At 40.3% G+C, this 15,038-nt stretch overlaps 1 protein-coding gene across 1 annotated transcript in view; it reads left to right on the forward strand.

The window, feature by feature from the left end:
- The first annotated feature begins 385 nt into the window (after window positions 1-385).
- The window catches only part of RPE (ribulose-5-phosphate-3-epimerase), a 98,446-nt gene continuing 83,793 nt past the window's right edge, over window positions 386-15,038 (forward strand). The window contains exons 1-3 of the mRNA XM_053698778.1: window positions 386-459; window positions 7,886-7,965; window positions 10,842-10,981. Coding sequence (XP_053554753.1) covers window positions 452-459; window positions 7,886-7,965; window positions 10,842-10,981 — 228 coding nt within the window. The 5' untranslated portion in view covers window positions 386-451. The remainder of the gene's footprint in view (window positions 460-7,885; window positions 7,966-10,841; window positions 10,982-15,038) is intronic.

Genomic DNA, 15,038 nt, shown 5'->3' on the forward strand with positions numbered 1-15,038 from the left:
GTCAGTGAGTTACTGTAGCGCGCCGCGCAGACAGAAAGAGGTGGGTGGAACACAGACATTGAACCATATTAAAAGTTACCTTGGTAACCCTAACATCTGTGACTTCTCTTAAAATCGAAAATATTACAGTACAATGTCACTTTAAACATCATACCCATCATGCTCTGTGTCGTTCCCCCATCACAGGAGCATTATGGGAAATGTAGTTACTTTGCTCTTTTATATCGGAGCGTATACACCGGCTCTTGGAATCTGTTTCCCAGCATTCACTCGGAAATTCGGAACTGTGAGCACGTGGTAGGTGGTTTGCATTCTGTGCCCATTGAGTTTCCATCATGTCGTCTGGTTCTAGATCGGACCGTCCATCCTAACAGCAAACCCTATCCTGCCTTGGTGCAGAGTGCGAGCGAAATGCTTCAGAGCGGGGCTGATTCACCTGCATCTGGATGTGATGGACGGGTGTGAGAGTCGAGGAGGCAGACCTTGGTTAAGGGGAAGCAGTTAATGCATCATTGCTTTAAATGACCATGACATTAATAAAATATAAGTTAATAATTATTATTCCACTCTTGTAATGAAAAGTATGTGTTTGTGCTTTTATAACCTTTAGGTTTAGTGGGCTACAGTGCAGTAAATACAGGTGTGATGTAAGAAATATAGGAATACGTTTAGTGTCTAGAGAAATAAATTATGGTTGATCTATGTAGTTGAAGCAAGGGTTACATGGAGAATGATGATGGTGACTCCCAAGAAATAAAGTTACCAGCTTATAAGGATAAACATTTTTAACACAAAAGTAGCAAATTGCTCTTTCATGACCTAGATTCATACATATATCTTATGCGCTTAGAATAGTCCTTTATGTCTTTGTTATTTTGTGGTGCAGGTTAATCGGAAATTAAATTATTACGACTCGTTGTTTGGGAAGCATCAAGTTTAAAGGGGCAGAATTATTGATCAACACAATTATATAATATACAGCAATATGAACTATATAAACAGGGTTTGCTTAGATTCTTAGGTAACTACAGTTGGTAATTTCTTATCATTTTTAGCGTTTTGAAATAAGAAATTACCACCACAGTTTATATCACACGTGCTCTCCATGTTTGAGACGACTCTCATATGCTCAAACTTTATTAATCTGAAAAATCGATTACTCTGCACGAGCACTATAGAGTGTTTAATTTATCTTATTTGAGGTATTACATTTAAATCTAAGCTTTACTTGTTGATCATGTATTTATTGTTTCTGAATATTTGTGGGTCAGGGATAATGTGGATATATCTAGCCAAACTTTACCCATACCACTAGGATTTATTTACAGTATGTACATTTTAGTCACGTGTTTTAAGTAAAAAAAAAAAGTTTGGTCAACACCCATAAACCTTCAATATAAATGGTAATTCATCCTCGAGCTGTCATGTTCCTTATTTACTCAGGCTGAGCAGGTAAACTGTATTTTTCCTGTTTCACCACACGATGGCGATTATATTCTATTTATTAGCCTTGAGTTCACAAAGGACAAGTCTATTACTTTTTCAAGTGCTTTTTATATTAAAGGCACATCAGGTTAAATTAAATTTTCATGATTCAGATACAGCATGTCCATTTTAAACCACTTTACAATTTACTTCCATTAAAAAAATCTTTGCACAGTCTTTTATATTTACAATTTTTGAGTCACAGAACTCCCTACTTGAGCATGTGCAAGAATTCAGACTATACGTATATGCATTTGTGATTGGTTGATTGCTATCAACATGGTACAAGGGGAGTGGAAATAGACATAACTTTGAAATTTGTTATAAAAAAACTTACTGCTCAGTTTGAAGTTCAGGACTAAGTGCTATTGCATTGTCTTGTTATCTTGCATTTGTTGATTATGCAAACCTAATGTGTTGACTGGGTCCCTTTAAAGTGAAGGTCAATTTTGGGTGAATTAGTGCTCGGTTTTTAATAAACCTATTAAAAACAAGGGCACTTTAATGAATCAAAATTGACATTTCACTCCTTTTCTTCAAAACTTACCTTTTAATCCTGTCAGCCGCTGCTATGCTTCCTCCGCCCGTCGCAAGCTCTCTAAGCGGGCCCCAAAATGACGAAATCGGCTTCCTCCAATCACGGCATTGCATCAGGCCTCTTCGTGGCTTCGACTGCCAGCCGCGTTACGAGGACAGATGTAGGTTGAACATACACATTATTAATGGTTTTTGGTAATTGTGATCTTTCCGAGAGCTATATTTAAAGGAATTGGTTATCTCCTTATACCACTAAGCTACATTAGATCTTGTAAGCTGTTGGTACAGTGTAAACTAACGTGCAGATGTTATTACTTCGATATAGGTGCCCTCACCTACACTATAATAATGGCCTCTTTATGGGATGCATTTTATTAAATGGAAACATAGAATCATAAACAAGATAAACGTAAAACCAACTAACATATTATGAAACATCTCAAATGGGTTATCAAATATTTCTAAACAAGATTGTGATGGTACATTACCTGCATATTATCAACCCCCAGAGTTTGTTTGCAAATGGAGCTGAGTTTTGATGTCTTCAGAGACAGCATTTTGCAAAGGTTGAGCAAGCCGTTGCTGTAGGATTGAGTATTGTAGAGTTGTGTCGGCTGGTGGTATTTTAAAAAGTTCAAAGTCTGTTCGTAAATCACTACCAGTATGTTTGAGGGCCTTCGGGATGAGGTCTGAAAACTGTTCAGAATAATGTTATGAATCGGAAAGACAATACATCTCTAAGTCCCCAACCCACCAGGGGACCCCCCCCCCCGAGCCCTCGCAATGGCAACTCGACATCCGTCCCGGTCTGGCTGGAGGCAAACTTGATATTCCAGTAGATTCTGGGGTCAGTAGTGTAGCAAGAAATGTGCCCCGCTCTCTGATAACAATTTTTATCAGAGTAGAGTTTGGAATATTCTCCAGCTGGATGTGGGGACAGGATCACATTACACTAATTATTTCCCCATTTCTTTTAAGATTTAAAGTACACACACGTTTACAGTATTACAAACTATCACAATTACTTTTCATCTATATTTGGTTTATTCTCACATAGGTTATTGGCATGCTTTTCTCTTGTATGCAAATCTCCTTCGTTTGGCATGCACGTCACAATCACATTTCATGAGGTCAAACCTTGACCAATCTAACACACCATACACTAAAATCACAACAGAATTATAATTTCTGTCATCGTTTCTAAACCCAACTGGTTGCCATTAGCTAAGAGCCACATATTTAAACAGCATTAATGATTAATAGTCCATCACATAGTAGAATAACTGTTTTTATATATTCTAGTCATACACTAATGGGTAATTACAACTTACCCATTGCACTAGAGTTATATACCCTAAGCCACAATGGATCCTGCAGCCAAAAACAAAAATGAGGCTTTCTACTTTTTTTTTTTTTAGAATTTTGGACAGGATAACACAGCCTTGATATAATACTTGCAGTATAGACCCAATACAATAGTTTGAGTGAAAGGACGAATACAGATTAAGACAGACTGTAACAGAGATTATTACCATAATCAATATACTGCCCCCACGTCTAAACAGTAATGTTACAATCCACAAGTTAATGTTTACATAATAGACATCTTTTACTAACATTGTATCTAACATAGTATATATGAAAGCTGTCACGGCCCTACATTGGTTTACATGATGGGAGTGGCAGATTAAGCTATCCAATTACATTAATAGAGAAACCTTCAACAGGCGTAGTGTTAGCACTTAAACCCGAAATCCGGCGGTTTTCCGCCTTTTAAAAAGCCCTATATGGGCGAAACGCGCCAGGGGTGTGTAGCATACGGCGAGCTCCATTTTTTAATATATCTTTAGATCCGTTGACTGCACTGGCTGGTAAGCAATTATTTTATGGCTCCTTATACTATAATCGTTAGAGCATTTAATGATAACCCATTACCTGCAAACTATATATACTAATAACATCAATATAGTAAGAGCGTAAAAGACATCTATTTGGTAGTCCTTACGCTTCTGTGAAAATTGTTTCCAGCAGCGGTGCACAACAGAGAAAGAAGCATAGGGTTGTTTCTCAGTACCTGCACAGCGGGATTAACCCGGCAACAGAAACTCAGCTCCCAATCTTTATCACACACACACATACGGTGTAGAACGCAGTCTCAATAGAATCAATAAATATATGTATATGTGTGTGTGTGTGTGTATGTATGTATGTGTGTTATGTATATGTATGTATATGTATGTATGTATATGTCGATATGTATGTATATGTATGTATATGTATGTATGTGTATATATTTATGTATGTATGTATGTGTAAGTATATCATATATATATATATATATATATATGTTATTTATTGTGTTATAATATAGCTATCTGTTAAGCTGGGGATAGCATACGCTGTACATATTGTGGTACTAGAATTATATTAAACCTGGTACATTAAACCTAATCTACTGAATACCTAGTATAGCCTTATTTTCTCCGATTTAGGCTACAATATAAATGTAACTTTATCTAACAAGTGATAGATTAATTATGTCTTTACTCTAGACAATATCCGTACAGTGTGGATTCCTGGTTAGATTTAAACATTTATCAAAGGCAATACTTATTGATAACAGGAATCCAGGCAATGGTTTTGTTAATAGTTCACACACACTGGGGTCCCATATTTTAACATCAAAAAAAGTTATATTTTAACCTTTCCAGTGTCTCCATCTTTAGTCCTAGCTTTGAGTGCTACAAGTGCAGCCTCTGGGGGGGCTCTTCCCTCATTAGTTGTTTGGATGTGGGGACATAGCTGTATTCGCCATTTTAGGATGCGTGTTGTATCGCCCCCATCCGATGGGTCTGGTTTAAAGGCGAGATAGTGGCTTGAGAGTGATGCCCGTCTGTGTTGTCCGTTAACCCTGTATTGTTGGTAAGGGGTGGTGCTGTAAAGCCGATGTCAAGCTGTGTGGTCTCTTTATCGATCAAAATACCGGCTTGATCATTCTCTTCAGACTTTGTGGTCAGACCTGGCCTAATAATCATAGGCAGCTGTAGTGATGGTTCTGTAAGCTTTTCAAGCCCTGCTCTATCTAGAGGAATTGTAATTCTTGTTCAGAGGCAACTCTGTCCATTTTAGATTGTAGCATGGCCTTCTATTTGCTGTGAAATTTAGCATTATCATTTGCTGTGTGGTTGGGTTGCTTAAGGGTTTCTGCCTATATAGGAAGGCAATGTAGGCTCTAGGAAACCTGAGATATTGATATCGGTGTTGAATGTTACCAGTTTCTGGCTAAGATGTCCTGGGGGGGGGGGGGGGGGGAGAGGACACTGCCTGTGAGATTTCTCCGTTACAGGCCTCAGTTGGCCAATTCCATCTCTAGGTTCATTAACACAGTAATTTGGGGCTGCAAATTTGGTAGTAGTATTAAGAAGTATGATTAGCAATCGTTAATTTTGATAAATGCTGTAAATTTATCACAGTAATCGGCGGATTACTGTTTTTTCTCTCCCGGAGTTCAAGAAGGCTGTGACTGCTTAGAGCCGCTGCTTGGACACGCCCCCTTTTTGTTTAATAATATTTTAATGAATTTTTTTAATTTCTGTAGTGTAGGATTCTCTCGCTCCCACTGTTTCCTGCTTTCTTTGTAACTGGCAGGAAGTGGTATGTTATATATATATATTTAATATATATATAATACCGCTCCTGATTATAAGCCGCACCCTTAAAGTTTTGGTGCCATTTTAAAGAAACTACATTTTTCAGCCCCTCATCTTCCCCCCATACACAGACCCCTCTTAATCTCTTAGCCTCCCTCCCTGACAGATCAGTTTTCTTACCCTCCCCCCCTCACACACACATCATAACCTTCACAAGCTGCCTCCTCTTAACACCCACTCAGACTCCTTTTCTCACACAGTGCCCACTAATCCCCCTATTAAACTATGCTACCTATACAAGCCTCACCCTCATCCCTCCTCACCCTTTTAGCCCCCTTCCTTCATCACAAACCCCCACAACCCCCTCCTCACCACTTTCACATACCCCAATCCAGACTCACCCTTCTCACCCTCAGCACACATACATAAGGCAGCTCCCCCCTAGGTGTTAAAGAGATTTATAGAGAGATTTTTGGTATTTTCAAAGGGGTTATTGTAGTTAATCCTCTTACTAGTAGTAAGTACAGTACTGAAGTTAGATGACTTTATTAAGATCAATATTATAGTCTACCTTAATCCGGACTCGCCCTCCTGTCACGCTGCCTCCTGTGTCACAAGCCGATACCTATAGTGTACCTTAATCCTGACTCGCCCTCGCTGTCACGCTGCCTCCTGTGTCACAGCCGATACCGGTAACTCAAAGCAGCTCCTCCCAATCCCATCCTGAGGCACATTGACGTGGGCCACGTTGTCTGCTGGGGGATATACCGTGTCAGACATCTGCTTCTGTGACACTGTGCAGTGGATCTCTGTTGGGATATTCTGGTGGTGCTCTCTGATTATGCTCATCGCGGGTGGGTCGGGCAGAGGGTTGCTTTTTTCCTGCTCCTTTAAGTAGGGGGATTTCTCATTGGTACCCATCCTGTCTGGTAGTGTTGTGTGCGGAAGCGTTCAGTTGTCAGAATTTCCAGGAAGTCAAGTGTGTGTGACCAAACCCCTCCTTGTAATGAGAACAGCGCTTCCGTCCAACCCCGACACGGACCATTTAATGTAAGACCCTGAGTATAGGCCCGCACCCCTGATTTAAATACTTACATTAGGGGAAAAAAAGTGCGGCCTATACTCGGAATAATACGATATATATATATATATCCTTTCCAAAACCCTTTTTTTGCGTTAGTGTGGGAATCTCCTGCGCTGGGCTGCCCACCCGTCTCCCTCTTTCTCTCCCCAGCACCAACAGATGATTGTTACAGACAGAGACAAAGGACAGTGTCACTGTCTGTAACAATCGGGCAGCCTGACTTCATATGATTTTGCTCTCTTACCATATGAAGGCAGATGCCCAGTGTGAAGATGCAGAGCTTCACTAACCAGCACTTGTAAATAGTTAAAATAAGTGAACTTCTTTAAAGAGAGCTGCATCTACTGGAGAAAAACAGCATGTTTAGTATTAACCCTGTTACTGTAGTTTTTTTCCATCAGTTTAATGTCCCTTTTAAATACAGCAGTGCACTACTGGTAGCTAGCTGAACACATCTGCTGAGCTCATGACTAGTAGCACATGCGTGTCTACCAATCACAAGCTAGCTCCCAGTACTGCTGTTGTTGAAGACGTGCACTTGTGCTTTCACCAAAGTATACCAATACACCAAAGTAAGTTTGTATTTTAAATTGTATGAAAATGAGATGCTCTATCTGAATCATGAAAGTTTAATTCTGACTTTTATGTCATCTTAACCATTTTTTTCCCCCAGAGAGCCAAAGAAGGCAGAGAGTAAGTCTGTTTGGTTTCTTAGGAGTTATTAATGAGTCTTCTGTTCTTTATTTTTCTACAATACTGGTCTTTTGAAGACTGGTTAGGTACATGAAAATAATATAAAAGTAATTTTTTTCATATTACAAAACTGTAAACGTGTTAACATATAAGACATTATATTAGATTTTACCCTCTGTGGTTGGATTTTTTTGAATGAGCACTGCAGTGAATATGATAAAAATAGTCTTTACTGATGATTTGATCATGTTTGTATGACCACTAACCTATGGCTTGTGGCTTCACTGGTACATTCATATATAGGGCACAGACGCTCTGCTCATTGTGACATCTGATAAAATAACAAGTTCCAGTACCATATTTCTTAAATAAATAAATAAATGTATGTCTATACCTTTCAAGACAATTTTAATATCTGCTTGTAACTTACTTACAGACATTTTGTTCCTAACATTACATTTGGACATCCGGTGGTGGAATGTCTACGGAAACAGCTGGGAAGTGATCCATTTTTTGGTAAGGTTTTTTTGTTGTTGTTGTAAATATATGAGATTAATTATGATTTTATTATAATATGCTATTAAGCGTTAAAGGAATTTACTTTAATTATGATAATTATAATTGTGTGTATATGTCCATAACCGCTTTGCCGTGTATGACGACATGTGGTTGCCATCTGCGCAATGATTTTAGTGCAGATGGCAACCGTGCGTCACCCCGGAAGTAGCAGGTTGGTTACAGAGGGATTAAGGAACCTGGACTGAGCTGGTAAATATCCAAACTCGTAAAAAAAACTACCCACACACATTTTGTAGATAGGTGATCTCTATGGGCCTGTAACAGATCAAAAAGGTCTAGAGACCACCAAGGCCTCTAAATTTAAAGCCCAAAGGCCCCTTTTTAAAAATGTGACACTCCAGGGAGTGCAGAATTATTAGGCAAGTTGTATTTTTGAGGATTAATTTTATTATTGAACAACAACCATGTTCTCAATGAACCCAAAAAACTCATTAATATCAAAGCTGAATAGTTTTGGAAGTAGTTTTTAGTTTGTTTTTAGTTATAGCTATTTTAGGGGGATATCTGTGTGTGCAGGTGACTATTACTGTGCGTAATTATTAGGCAACTTAACAAAAAACAAATATATACCCATTTCAATTATTTATTTTTACAGTGAAACCAATATAACATCTCAACATTCACAAATATACAGTTTCTGACATTCAAAAACAAAACAAAAACAAATCAGTGACCAATATAGCACCTTTCTTTGCAAGGACACTCAAAAGCCTGCCATCCATGGATTCTTTCAGTGTTTTGATCTGTTCACCATCAACATTGCGTGCAGCAGCAAACACAGCCTCCCAGACACTGTTCAGAGAGGTGTACTGTTTTCCCTCCTTGTAAATCTCACATTTGATGATGGACCACAGGTTCTCAATGGGGTCAGATCAGGTGAACAAGGAGCCATGTCATTAGATTTTCTTCTTTTATACCCTTTCTTGCCAGCCACGCTGTGGAGTACTTGGACGCGTGTGATGGAGCATTGTCCTGCATGAAAATCATGTTTTTTCTTGAAGGATGCAGACTTCTTCCTGTACCACTGCTTGAAGAAGGTGTCTTCCAGAAACTGGCAGTAGGACTGGGAGTTGAGCTTGACTCCATCCTCAACCCGAAAAGGCCCCACAAGCTCATCTTTGATGATACCAGCCCAAACCAGTACTCCACCTCCACCTTGCTGGCATCTGAGTCGGACTGGAGCTCTCTGCCCTTTACCAATCCAGCCACGGGCCCATCCATCTGGCCCATCAAGACTCACTCTCATTTCATCAGTCCATAAAACCTTAGAAAAATCAGTCTTGAGACATTTCTTGGCCCAGTCTTGACGTTTCAGCTTGTGTGTCTTGTTCAGTGGTGGTCGTCTTTCAGCCTTTCTTACCTTGGCCATGTCTCTGAGTATTGCACACCTTGTGCTTTTGGGCACTCCAGTGATGTTGCAGCTCTGAAATATGGCCAAACTGGTGGCATCTTGGCAGCTGCACGCTTGACTTTTCTCAGTTCATGGGCAGTTATTTTGCGCCTTGGTTTTTCCACACGCTTCTTGCGACCCTGTTGACTATTTTGAATGAAACGCTTGATTGTTCGATGATCACGCTTCAGAAGCTTTGCAATTTTAAGAGTGCTGCATCCCTCTGCAAGATATCTCACTATTTTTGACTTTTCTGAGCCTGTCAAGTCCTTCTTTTGACCCATTTTGCCAAAGGAAAGGAAGTTGCCTAATAATTATGCACACCTGATATAGGGTGTTGATGTCATTAGACCACACCCCTTCTCATTACAGAGATGCACATCACCTAATATGCTTAATTGGTAGTAGGCTTTCGAGCCTATACAGCTTGGAGTAAGACAACATGCATGAAGAGGATGATGTGGTCAAAATACTCATTTGCCTAATAATTCTGCACTCCCTGTATATAGCCTTTAATAGCCAGGTGATCACTGCATTTGAGTGGAGGCTCATGGGAGCCCCTATGTTCAGATCCAGCAATGACCTGCTCCTTGTATCTTCTATCATTACCTCTTCCCATGCAAGACTACAGGACTTCTCTCATGTGACACCAACCCACTGCAACGTATATCTTTGCACTGTCAGACTTTCCCCTAATCTGCTTTCTTTAAAACGCTCCCTAAAGACGATTTTGTTCAGGGAAACCTACCACCCAACTAATTCCACTTACCTAATAATTGCTCTCATCTAACTCTGTATTAACATCATTACTTTACAGTTCTTACCTCCAGTTTCCCACCCTAATACCCTTCCTACATGAATAGGGCCCACAATTCCTCCTGTATTTGTGTGTCAAATTTTGCCTTTTCTCTTACAATCATTATATCATTGTTTTTCTTATATCAATTATACCGATAGACAGCTCTACAGAATATGTTGGTGCTTTATAAAGTATAATAATATACTTATACAGAGTTAAGTAAAAAATATATACATTTAACACTTTGATTTCAAGTGTCATCTGCTGATTAAAGAAATATATCTATCTATCTCTATTTATATCTCCTACCCCCCAGGACCACCCGGCTAAAATTAACCAGTACTAAAAATGTTTATTGCACAAATGATCATTAAATACATTTATGTTAAGTTATGCAATTAATTTGTGCTTTCGATAGGTGAAAATGATATAATATTAAAGAAATATTACACTGCTGCCATCCAACTTGTAAAATTTTCTGTGACGAAAACTGATACCAAGATAATTAAGCAAATTTGTTAATGGTCTAAATTGAAATGCTGTTTAAAATTGTAAGTGCTATTTGATTCATGGGAAAAAAAAGTATTTTATGTATTTTTAACTGAGGGTTCTTTCTCTATACAGATATGCACATGATGGTTGCCAAGCCAGAGCAGTGGGTGAAACCTATGGCAGTTGCTGGTGCCAATCAGTACACATTTCACCTAGAGGCCACAGATAATCCTGGATCCCTTATTAAAGAAATTCGGGAAAATGGTATGAAGGTTAGTACAATAGTCCATTGTTTTTGGAAACCGATCTTTGACAGAGACTCCATTTGTTATAGTTGATGCAGATAATATTTTAAACTATCCATTGCACCACGGCTTAAGTAATACTGACCGCAATGGAAGCGCTTGATAAACCTGGGGGAGAGCCACGGGTGCTATTGGCTCCCTAAAATTAGCCCTTTGGTATCATGACCCCAGTACACCCATGGGTGCTCCTTATGACCGCAGCTTGCTGTTGCTAGCCACACTTAGTTCAGCCCGGTACTGCTGAATTCTTTATAGGCTGCACAGCAATCTTATAGTTCCATCCCATTATCTCTTTTCAATGAGTGTGGGCATTACTTGTTGATGCCTGCGTGCTTTCATTTAGGTTATGCGCATGCCCTAAGCTATTGAATTCGGCACAGATAAGTCAGTAAAGGGGCATTACAGGAGATAGACTTAGAGGCTGGTATTCTGGTCAGTCAGTGCTTCTAAGAATAACTACAGCCAGGATAGGGCTTGCTCACCTGCGGTCACCGCTTGTGAGTAGAGAACAGGAGCTACCGGCCTGTCTTTGACTTTCTTTACCGAGTGTCTCATTACTGCTTTCCATCTTAGAAGCTCCGTCCTGTATACCGCTGTGTGCACTGAGGCTCTAAAGCTGGAAAATGTTTGTCTGTGTATATATAATTTCCATCTTAATGGGAGGAGAGTCCACTGCTTCATTCATTACTTGTAGGAATTAAGAACCTGGGCACCAGGAGGAGGCAAAGACACCCCAGCCAAAGGCTTAAATACCTCCCCCATTCCCCTCACCCCCCACTCATTCTTTACCTGTCGTCACAGGAGGTTGGCAGAGAAGTGTTGGAAGATTCGGAGTAGCCTCTTATGGAGGGTAGTACTCTTTGCAATGGGACTGGAGTTTTAAGTAATCCTGTCAGCCTCTCAGTGAGAGCATGGGTGAAAGTTAGTGTCCGGAGATGCAGGGAGTGTCGTCTCTGCAAAACTAAGATAATTTCATATTTTATACATGTATGATAACGCTAGAAGACAGGGTCACAGTGTGACTCCTTTTATCTGTATAGAATCAAGGGTTAATATCTCCTGAGGGGGATTATTGAACAGGGGGGAATAATCTTATATGTTTGTTTGATGTTATGCTGCTTTTATGTGTGAGATTTTAAGGGCTCATAGGCTGTTATGGAACATACAGGTTTCACTTTGAGAGCCATGCAGCTTACAAGCTTGGTGCGCTTTTTCTCATAGCAGGGATGGTCCTGCATTGTTCATCATATGATTCTTTCCTGACCGGTTGTCTATCAGAGAGGAGTCCTAACTCTCTGTACTGTCTGGGTCATGGGAGGTGGTGAGTGCCAAAGCCATTGGGATATAAAGGTACAGTTTTTTTTTTTTAATAAAATGTTTTATTTCTATAGTTCTCCGGTTATTGCACTAGCGCTGGAGGATTCTGTTACTTAGAGATTCCTGTTTATAATGTCAGGAGGCCTTACAGCCCCCTCAATTATGTTCCATATGTCTTCATAATGTGATATCAAACATGTTTGATACCACTGAGCCGTCCACCTCTGAGGAGTTGTCGTCCAGCTTTTAATTATGGCAAAGTACATGTTGGTCACAATGTGAGGCTAACGAGGGGGGTGGAGGGTGATCACGTGATGCTGCTCAGCAGGGACCATGGAGGAATAATTAAATTTGCCCTATATTAATACCATTTGAATTGTTGTCTCATGACATATCTGTCACATTCTGAGACTGTGCTGGGCTTCCTGAGTTTTACCCTGTGATCATTTTTTTTTTTTTTTAAATCTGTAGCACAGTGATTATTTTCAGACTGTTATACGGCTCCTCACATTCCCCCACCCCTCCTGAGCACTACATTTCTGAAACAAGATCAGAAACTGTTTCAGTAATTGTTCTTATACAGCTTATGGGTTTGCGTGAAATTTGATTTTTATCACAAATGAACAGATCCTCATACAAATTGGTGATTTCAAAATTCAAAACTTCAACTGTAAGTTGCACTATTGGCATCAAGTTTCGCAGTAAATTAAATTTTTTTCCCCCATGGTGGAACTATTTTATGCAGTATCCTGCTTTCCCTTTTTAACTTTTGTTTTGGGATATTTGTTGCTACCTTTAGTTCTCACTGGCGTTAAACACCTAGAATTTTTAAAGGAATTTTACCCAAATGTTGAATCATTTTTAAAAGTGATGCAACATTATCTGTAAAAAGCTGACTAGAAAATAGCTTGTGAACACATAAAAAGAAAGATATTTTACCTCAAATTTTCCTCAGTAATCCCGTCTTATTGTAAAGGGATTTTAACCCCTTGCGCCAAATGGACAGAGATACTATGCACACTGTACTTTGCCCAGCATACTGTGCTGACGTAGTACCTATGTTCAGCATAGAGGGGCATGTTGGGGTCCATGCTGTCAGCTTAGACAGTGGGGGTCTAAACCTAGGGGCAGAAGGCATCTGTTTTCATGTTAAGGGAACAATGATTGTGCTCCTGTACCATATGATGCCAGATCGCTGATAGTTAGACATTGTCACTGTCTAACGATCATCAGTTGGTGCCGGTGTGAGGAAAGGAGGGAGCAGGTCGGCAGCTGAGTGTAGTAGGGGATGAAGAGGAAAGAATTTTATACATGACCTCTATCTCCCGCTCCCTCAACCTTCTGGCCCTAACAGAAACCTAGCTCTCTCCCCTAGACACAGCATCCACTGCTTCTGTCACATGGAGGTTTCCACTTCAGCCACACTCCTAGGTCTGGTAATAGACATGGAGGTGGTGTAGGTATTTTACTTTCCTCTCGTTGCACCTTTCAACAAATACATCCCATCTCTTCCCTCACATTTCCCTCATTCGAAACCCACATGATTTGCTTATTCTCCCCTCTCTCTATACGTGTTGCAGTCCTATACCGACCGCTGGCTCCTCAACTCAATTTCTAGATCTTCAACATCCCTCTTGACAATCCCACTGCCTCCTCTGCAAAACAACTTCTGCAACTCACTTCCTCTTTCGGTCTGTCACAATGGACTGATTCTCCAACTCACAAAGATGGTCACTCTCTTGAGCTGATCTTTAGCTATCAATGCACTCTCTCAAACTTCACAAACTCCCCCTTTCTTCTTTCTGACCACCATCTCCTCACTTGCAACATATCATCCCTCCCTACAACTCTCCCTCCTTCTGCTCCTCACACCAAACTTCACAGAAGCATTCTGTCATTAGATCAGCAACAGCTCGCTATTTCCCTCGAACCTCATCTCCTCCTTTTCCTGTCCTGAACAATCTATCTGCCACTATAATTCCACCCTTATATCCATACTTGACATTCTCGCCCCTCTTACCATAGCTCGGAAATCACACACTCATCCTCAGCCCTGGCATACTCCTCTGACACGGTACCTTCGCAGATGTTCCTGTACTGCTGAGCGGCACTGGAGAAAATCTTGGAGTTCAGCTGATTTTCTTCATTACAAATTCATCTTGAACTCCTACTATTCTGCCCTTAATCTCCATAAGCAACACTACTTCTCTACTCTTATCTCTAATCTTTCTTCAAACCCAAAACGTCTGTTCTCCACTTTCAATACTCTCCTTTGCCCTCCCCCACCGCCGAATACAACTTCTCCGTCAGCTCAAGACTTTGCCAGCCGCTTCAATAACAAAATCAACTCCATCAGAAATGAAATCAGCTCTCAATCAACCACAACCCACATAACCTTAAACTTAGCTCATTCTCCCCTGTTACTGAGGAAGAAGTTTCGGCACTTATACTGCGCTCTCACCTCACTACCTGTCCCCTTGACCCTATCCCCTCACAGCTACCCTTACCCCTATACTAACACACATTTTCAACCTCTCCCTCAGCACCGGTATATATTTCCCTCATCGCTGAAACATGCACTGGTCACACCTATCCTCAAAAAACCTTCCCTTGATCCTACCTCCCCTTCCAACTACCGCCCTATTTCCCTCCTCCCTCCTGCCTAAAAGCTTCTTGAAAAACTAGTATATGCACGCCTATCCCATTT

The sequence above is a fragment of the Bombina bombina genome, chromosome 1 (genome assembly GCF_027579735.1).
Source record: "Bombina bombina isolate aBomBom1 chromosome 1, aBomBom1.pri, whole genome shotgun sequence".
Lineage (NCBI taxonomy): Eukaryota > Metazoa > Chordata > Amphibia > Anura > Bombinatoridae > Bombina > Bombina bombina.